This window comes from Amblyomma americanum, chromosome 6 (assembly GCF_052857255.1).
Source record: "Amblyomma americanum isolate KBUSLIRL-KWMA chromosome 6, ASM5285725v1, whole genome shotgun sequence".
In the NCBI taxonomy this organism is placed as follows: domain Eukaryota; kingdom Metazoa; phylum Arthropoda; class Arachnida; order Ixodida; family Ixodidae; genus Amblyomma; species Amblyomma americanum.
Genome location: NC_135502.1, coordinates 115387222 through 115395415, shown reverse-complemented (window position 1 = coordinate 115395415; position 8194 = coordinate 115387222). Strand labels below are relative to the sequence as shown.

Here is an 8194-nt window from a genome sequence, read left to right as displayed (position 1 = left end):
TGCACCTTATAAACCAAACGTACAGGTTGTTGCATTAGTATACTTGCGCGGTCAGGAATGGTATCCATAAGCAGTGCTTGATGTAAGCTATAAATTATATTTGTGCTGAAGCAGTATTTTCAAGACTAATGTGCTGCCTTAATGTATTTGCAGCTTAAGCAGAACTTGCCAGCATGTAGTAGGTTTGCTGCTGGCTGTAGTTGGTGCTCTTGCTGAGCCAGAGCCGACATGCACAGATTTGCCCTGTGCTGGGATTGTGCCGTCTTCAGGTAATCAGTCATAGAAGTCACCAGAGTGCAACAAAAATGTGCTGATCATACCATTTTCTTGTAGCAAAAAGGTGGAAGTGGCCAAGCCCCTCAGTGACATCACTTTCAAGACAACCGATCCTAATGGAAGGCAAGGCTTCAAGCGCAAGAGGTCATACGACCCTTGCCCCAATGGAAAGCCATCCGATGCTGGCTGCTTCAGAAGGAAGCTGCAAAATGTCTTTCCTCGTGCACTGTGGCTCCGATACAACAAAGAAGCAACCGAACAGGTTTTTTTTCCTATCGTTTTGCAAATATTCATGCAGATCATCACTTAAAGCTGCAACGTGTCATGTGGTGAATTATTTCATGACGAGCTTTTAACAGTCTGATGTCATGGTTGGCAGAGTGGAACGTCTATTATTTACATGACTTATTAGTTTGGTTTTTTCTTATAAGAAAGCAGGGTTTTTTATTCATGGTGATATTTGTTTCAGCCTTCAGTTTCCCTCGAAGCAAATGAAAACGTGCAGCCCACTGCAGAGGTCCCATCAGGTATGTTTATATTCATAAGTGGTGACTGGTAGCCAAGCAGTTGAGGCACGTGTGGTTACACGCCATGGAAGCAAAAATGTAACAACCAGACAAGTTGAGACTTTTATTCTATGCACAGTTATACACATATATCATGCCACTTCAGTATAACTTCTTGTGACAACAGAAATTAAAATATACGTAGAAAAATTTTGGTATGCACTCCTTCGCTTCAGTGACTGATGGCTTCTTTCATATAGCTACCATGAAGAGCCCCTCGTTTCCCTTCCTTTGTCTGCTCATTAAACTTCTTGCGATATATTAGCTAGTGAGAGAGAAGTTTTCCGTATTTTTTATGCAGCACTACCTCGATCTCCACCTTCCAAAAGTGAGTTGAACATGGTAAATGCAGCTGTCTAGATTCCAGGAATTCATAGCATGGCAGACATGCACTTGTCTTTCTTTTGCCTTTCAGTGAGAGCAAGGTCTGGTTGCAATATCACACATAGCATTGAGTAAGCAACTGAAGTGTATAGCCTGCTGCAGATGTTAGCCTCATTAATTGTTCATGCAAAATTTTAAAAACCACTGGGGCAGCAAGTAGCGGATAACGTTATCTGTAGTAGCGCATCATTTTGCTAGCAATGCCCATATGGGGATCTTTTGTCAGAAGTAAGCGGCCCAAGGGAATTGCTTGTGAGTCACTCTGTATGGCTCGTCGTGTGTTGCCAAGGGTCCAAATCTTTTGAAGCCGAGAAGACTTGCGTCCTCGCACCTCCAATACTTTGGAGTTCCTGCGAAGCTTTAACCATCCCATTACATGGCTTAAAAGAAAACGTCTGAGGGTCTTTACATTTCAGAATGGCTGTACATGAGCTCTGCTTAAAACAGCAGTGTGTTTGTATGCATAGAATATCCATATTTTTATGTTGCTGTACAGTGCACATTTTGCAACAGCTCTTGTTTGATTCTCTTTGCTGCAGCACACCAGGGTGTCCCAGCTCTCACGGACCTAATTAAAGAGCACCGCCAAATTACAGGGCCCGAATTTCTGGCTTACCTTAAGCAAGCCTACATAGGAGAGGACACTGCTCAAATCGAGGAGAAAACAAAACTGCAGTCCCTCTCATCACAGTGGATGGTCTACAGGCAAGGCATGGTAACTGCGAGTAGAGCCCGTGCATGCCTAACGCGCACACGAGGCTTGGACAAAGAACCACGGCCTCACAACCTACATGGGATTGTCAACCTAGTCCTACAGTCAGCTATGTTCAAGAGCTCTGCCATGAACGAGGGACTTCGCAAAGAAGTGGAGGCCAAGGCTTTCTATATATCTAACCTTCAGAAAAGTGGCCATGCTGCATCTATTTCAGATGTGGGACTCTCCATATTCAGCGAAGTGCCTATAGTTGGGGCATCACCTGATGGTGTAGTCACATTTAACTGTGAATGCTGTATGGGTACTGTTCGAGTACTTGAAGTGAAGTCCCCATTGCAATTGAAAAATTCATTTAAAGACTTGAATGAAAAGAAGCCAAAGCTGATATATCAAACTCAGATGAACGTCACAATGGGTATTCTGAATATTCCCGAGTGCGACTTCATTGTCTACTGCAACAAAGACGAAGTAGCAACTGTAAACCATAAAATATGATGCCGCAGTATTTAATGAGCAATTTCAGGCAGTGCAAAAATTGTTTACCGAGTATCTGTACCCTGCACTGCAAAGTGAATGCACTTAATTAAATGTGGATTAACTGCTTGCTTTATTGGAGTACAATCCTTTCACACGCCATTCAGTTTCCCTCAAAAACAAATATTTTTCCACGCAAATAGCATTTCCAGGTGACAAGAAAGACAGCTGGTTGGTTTTGCAGTGCCAAATATTAGCAGTTAATTTTTTTGTAGGGACGTGCAATATTTTGTGTAAAGTGTCATAATTAACCGAAAATTTTACATCCAAACTTCGTGGCCTATCTGGAAAACACCCGAAGCAGCGTGAAATCAATTTCTACTTCAATAATGTACATTACATTTGAAAATGTGCTAAAAAAACGGAGTCTTCTACTCGGGGCATAAGGAGTCTGCATAAAAATGGCGGGCGACGTGCTACCCCCTCACTGTTGCGCGAAATGTTATTAACTCCATTCTCTTTTTTGCACAATAAACCACCTTATTTTAGTCATGCAAGAAGCGCAATTCACCCGAAACGAGGACATCAATGCTAGGTGCAGCAGACTGCCAGAAAAACTTGCAAATTGTGTTTGTACACAATTATGTACATAGCGTGTGAAAGGGTTAAAGCGACTGAACCGTTCCACACTTTTGTTGTATTAAACAAGCACTTGGCATCTCTCAGAGGCACTGTTATGACTACTGCTTGATGCAGGTGTGAATGTGCACAAGGAATAGCAACATACAGGGAAAGATGAGGAAACATCTCACAGTAATCTCTTAATACCCTTTGTTGAGGTCATCGCTCTAGCAAAGCATGGTTTCAGTATCAAGCCTTCTGGATCCTCTCTTAGTCTGCATCAGTTAGTTAAACATAATGCCCTCTCACAATTCTGACCTTGAATACTGGAATGTGATAAAGCTTTTCTGCCACACAAATTAACAGTATAACAGTGAGTATATGACAGTGAATGTCCTTTATATAATGCAGCAACACCCATCACCTCGGCAGTTTCAATGCCCTTGGAGCCAATGGTAGATCCTCCAGTGTCCCTCGGCGCTTTTAAATGAATGCTCAACTTGATGGGGATCAACTCAGTGGTGGCAGCGAATCGCCATTAGAATTTCCAGGGCATTCCTGTAAAAGTGTGCTTTCTAAGAACCCGGCCACCCACCTTACAGCCCCGATCTGGCCACCAGTCTTTTTATTTTCAAACCTGAATAATTGCTTCAAGAAAACAAGGTTTGATGACTTTACACATTTCAAACCTTGGTGGGTTGATGAGCAGCAACACGTTTGTTTTGCAAGCTTTTTTTTTTAGGCAAATGGGTACAGTGAATTAGTGTATGGGCACATTCTGTTGGGAAATAAATGTCTTTTCAAAACCCTGTTGTTTTCTTTATATGTGAGTAGCATAACTTTTCGATTCCACCCCGTAACCGTAATATACAACACAATGCAGGTACAGCACATACTGCAATGCACACACAATATGCAATATTAACAGAGAATGTTCATTACGTGCAAAATTATCACAGATACTCTTATGTTGTAGGTTAGAATGAAAATGTGCAAGGAATGACAGCATAATACATAACACCTATAGGTGTAGCACATAATACAGTTCACACAACATATGCCAGCAATATTAACAGAGAACATTTGTCAGGTGCACTGATATGGATATTCCTATTGCAGGGACGAGCAAAAGCACTTAACAAGGAAAAAAATAATACAAAGTGCAATTCATAGAGTCTACTATTATTAACAGGAGGCTTGATGAAGTCTTGAGAGTGGCTACTACCATGCAAAAGGAGAAAATAAAAAGCCTGTTCAATACAACTAGGTACAACAATTGTAGTAGAGCATTATACACCAAAAATGGTATAATGCAACGGTGGAAATGGCTGTGGAACATGGAGTAACAGGGCAGTTCTGTAGAGAAAGCAAGCAGTGTCATGGTTGAGACATTGCTGAATAGCTCACATTGTTTCAAATGTGGCCTCTTAGAATCAGATTCCCAACACATTACATGGATTTCACAGACTACAAAAGCGAAAAGAAAACACTTTCAATTATGAAGCCACTGCACAAGGCAAGATGTCACGAACCGCTTACCACAAATGACCTGCAAAGGATGAATAGCAAGCAGAGCACTTTCTGGACTAATTTGTAAAAAATGGGTCTGTATCAATGGACACTATGTATTAAAACACTCATGCTGTGCGTGCAATGCCAGCACTTCTTAAAGGACCCCCACCAGTGTCACTCATCATCGATGTGTTGCTTTGGAACATTAAACCTTGGCTTAGTAATTATCCTCAAATTAATCTGTGTCAAAAACAAGTGTTCAAGAGAGATTTATAACTTACCAAACTAAAACTTTCCTTTGCAATAAGCATATTAACATATCAAACATCTTCTGCTGTCTTCAGCTTTGCACACTGGGAAACTAGCATTCCCTAAAAGGCATCTTAAGGTACAAAGCAAGTTATACTATACATTTAAGGGCCCCATGTATATAGTGGAGGTGCCCACGAGCCAAATGTGACTTGAAGGAAGTAGTAGTTATTGGCGCACTTCCATAATAGGCGGCTGGAAGTTACACAGCAATGCACAAACCCTGAACAGACTACTTGCTATGTCCAGCATGTTTATCGGGATGGGCTTATCAAAGAAATGAAACTCCTTGATTCGCCTTATAACTCTTTTTACATGAATGCGGGCACTCGCAACCTTTCTTGTTGTCCTCACCTCAACAGAAAATTGATGTGCTCTTTTGAAGGGAGGCATGTAAAATGTTACACCTGCAGGAAGACTGCTTTCTAAGCAAAGGCCCTTGTCAGCCATCACTCCATCTCCTGGCTGCAAGAGTTCAAGCAAACCGCTTGTAACAACAATTTCTGTGTCGCTTACGTGACCTCCCCAGAGGTCAGGGATGAATGATACATAGCCGTCTAGCGTAACTCCTATTAGTGCCTTAAATGTGTTGTAGTGCTTGTAAGAAGAAATCGTCCGCTTTTGAGCACTGAAGCGAGACGGCTTCTGAATTCTGACTTCAGTGCAATCCAGCACAATCCTGGTCTCAGGAAACGGCCTGAATGCCTCCGGCATGTTTTGTTTTATCTGCTCCAGTGTGGGAAAGCTATTCAGTGAGGTCAGTTCCTTGTCTAGAAAGTTCACCCATGTGCAAAATGTCCTACTCACTGTGGACTCGGAAACTCCAAAGTTTCTGGCTATCTCTTTTGCACATGTTCCCGTGCGCAGTCGGTAGAGCACCATAAAAAGCTCCTCTTTTTTTGTCAGCTGTTTGTCTCCATTTTCACTTCTACTACCTTCACTTTTTTTTCTGCACAGTCCCAGTACTGCATTGCTTGCATTATTCAGAACATGATTGTACAAGGCATCAAACAGTCCTCTATTTGCAAGCCCAGTATAGAACTTGAATGAAGTTGGGTCAATGTTGTCAACAGAGAGTGTCCGCCTTTCCAGTTTTTTATATTTAACTTTCCATTTTTGTACTTAATTTTTAAGAGCTAGGTTTTCTTGAAGTAGTTTTGCGCTACTTTGAGGGCCCCTTTCTTCTGACGCATGTATGTCATTGATGTCGCTTGTCTCTGCTGCTGCCGTCTGCAGAAGCAGCAGGCCATGCACAGCATCACACTCATTTTGGCCTGCAAGCAATAGTTTACCAAATGCAGCTTATATGAACTACAGAAAGCACACCACTGCACCCTTTACAAATTAGAAACCACTAACCTCTGTTTGAAGAAGTGCCAGCTGCAGCATAATCAGAAGACTGTTGGCTCTGAGTACCTAAGAAAAAGAAAAGCACAACGTGTTAATAAAGCTGCCAACCAGGCAATATCACTTTGGTTACAGAGCACAAACCATGCAAGACTCCTCCACTGTCACCATCGATGTCCATGTGGTCATCTGGAGAAATAACAAGCCATGAACAATACTGAGCTTGACACAGCTGCAAAGCTAATACAACTAAACCTACCTCCACTGCCCTGTACTGCAGAAGCAAGAGTGCCAGATGGTAAGGTACCTAAAAAAAAACGAAGGCTTGGATCGATAATAATGAAGGTGCTATGAGGGGACACAACAGCGAAAGAATAAAGATGTCACGGAAGAAGCGTGCACCCCCGAGAAACCCATGCAGCAGATGCATCCTACCGCAGCACTAGTGCTGGGATACCAAGTAGTGAATGCGACAGCACAAAGCCCATGCAAAAGTCTAATCAACTGAGTGTGGAAGACAGTCGGTACACAACGCGTCATGCAATAATTGGGGCATGTTTACGCAGTAGCAAACTGCCGACGACAGCTTTAATGTGACAATCTTAGTACTTAACGGGTGCGCATGCCATGAAAGCAAAAGGACAGGCAAGCACAACGGGCTGCACGAATAGGTGCATTGGCTGTCATGCTTGCGATATGTGCAGGCGTGCCCGAGCTGTGGCCGGCTCAGCTAGCGATGCGAAGTTTTCATGCAAGTGGCAACAGTTTTCACAAGCAATCGTTGTGCTCAAGCGCTGCCGAATAGCTACACGAGCTATAAAAGCACAAGCGTACTTGCAACAAAGAAGCTCTGCTAGCATTTCACTGTATTTTCCCATAGCACACCGCTACATAGCTTAAACAAGCATGCGCGTCTATAAAGACGAGGGCGAGAGGCGCACATAAAGCCATGCGGGCGACACCACGCACAGCTCTTCATGGATATGATGCGAACACACGAAACGCACCTTGCTCTTGTAGCTTCTTTTTCTTTGTCCGCTCCATCGCGCGTTGAAAGCGTCTCACAGCACTTTCCGGTTTTGCCTTCTTGCATGAGAAAGAAAAAATCGTCGGGACGAAGTCTGGGTGCCGCGGTGACATCCGAGGCCTCCCTGCCCATCAACAAAACAATTCGTGATAGACTGCGCACGCATTTAACCACAGTACCTCGTCCGTACCTGTCTGAAAGTGATTCCCACACAGTCTTGAAGTGCTTGACGGTGTCCAAGGGCGGCCATGATCGTCGAGCCGGCGAACTGCTTTTATCCACGCTTCGCGTCGAAGGCGGTCCCGGGAAGCGTTCGGAAAGCGAAAAAATCCGAGTTTGCTTCCCTTTACATATTGGGCATTGCAGCCGTATGCAACACATGTCGTAGGCATCGCCAAATGCGTCGCGCTGAACAACCGACGGCTGCAGCAACGCACCCCGCGAGCGCTGACCTTGCGCAGGAAGCCGGTTTGTTTACACTTCCAATATGTTTCGCGACACCGCCGCCAGGGGATAGGCGCTGCGCAGTCGCGTCGTGAAAAAGGCGGAGACATGGTTCGGCCCCCCTCTCCTCCCTCTTTTGATTTTTTTTATACATGGCTTGCACTGACGTCGTAGCTGGGAACCCTGGGATACTTTTCCGCCATGTTGGTGCAGTCGCAGCGGCCGTGGTGCACTTGATGCAATTCGCGCGTACGGTGTACTTCGACGGCGTTGTGATGGTTATCTGCGCTGTTGTTGGATGCTCCAACCGCACTTGTTGGGCGAAATCAACAAACACAAACTTCTTTCGTCTTCCAAAGGTCATCGAGCATCAAGGTGACCGTACGAAAGCTTTATGCGCGAAGCGACGGGAGGTGTGGCTGGCTCGTATAAAACGTGCCGATCTCAACACCGAAATGACGGGCATACGTGTTTGCGGCGCCCACTTCGTAAAAGGTAAGTCCGTTGCATATGCACAGT

General features: G+C 44.1%; 2 protein-coding genes across 3 annotated transcripts in view; one reads left to right on the top strand and one right to left on the bottom strand.

Annotated features, from left to right (window-relative positions):
• LOC144094034 (uncharacterized) overlaps nucleotides 1–2436 on the top strand; it is a 3937-nt gene extending 1501 nt beyond the window's left edge. Inside the window, exons 2-5 of one of the 2 annotated variants that reach the window (XM_077627883.1) lie at nucleotides 154–269; nucleotides 334–538; nucleotides 746–803; nucleotides 1766–1900. In XM_077627883.1, the coding sequence (XP_077484009.1) occupies nucleotides 154–269; nucleotides 334–538; nucleotides 746–803; nucleotides 1766–1798 (412 nt within the window). In that variant the 3' untranslated portion in view covers nucleotides 1799–1900. Of the gene's footprint in view, nucleotides 1–131; nucleotides 270–333; nucleotides 539–745; nucleotides 804–1765 lie in introns of those variants that run through there. The other variant, XM_077627882.1, reaches the window with a different exon arrangement.
• Nucleotides 894–7697, bottom strand: LOC144094035 (uncharacterized). The gene is made up of 6 exons (XM_077627885.1): nucleotides 7422–7697; nucleotides 7212–7355; nucleotides 6464–6511; nucleotides 6349–6393; nucleotides 6217–6273; nucleotides 894–6131 (listed from the first exon to the last, which is right to left on the bottom strand). Exons 1-6 carry the CDS (start codon nucleotides 7621–7623, stop codon nucleotides 5980–5982), a joined length of 648 nt encoding a protein of 215 aa, XP_077484011.1. The 5' UTR covers nucleotides 7624–7697; the 3' UTR covers nucleotides 894–5979.
• Between the last annotated feature and the right edge of the window lie 497 nt (nucleotides 7698–8194).

Coding starts and splice junctions, on each gene's coding strand:
- LOC144094035 (XM_077627885.1), bottom strand. CDS start 7,623: ATGCCTACGACATGTGTTGCATACGGCTGCAATGCCCAATATGTAAAG. Junction 6,512..7,211: donor AAAGAAGCTACAAGAGCAAG/GTGCGTTTCGTG, acceptor GTTTTTTTTTAG/GTACCTTACCATCTGGCACT. Junction 6,394..6,463: donor TGCAGTACAGGGCAGTGGAG/GTAGGTTTAGTT, acceptor TTATTTCTCCAG/ATGACCACATGGACATCGAT.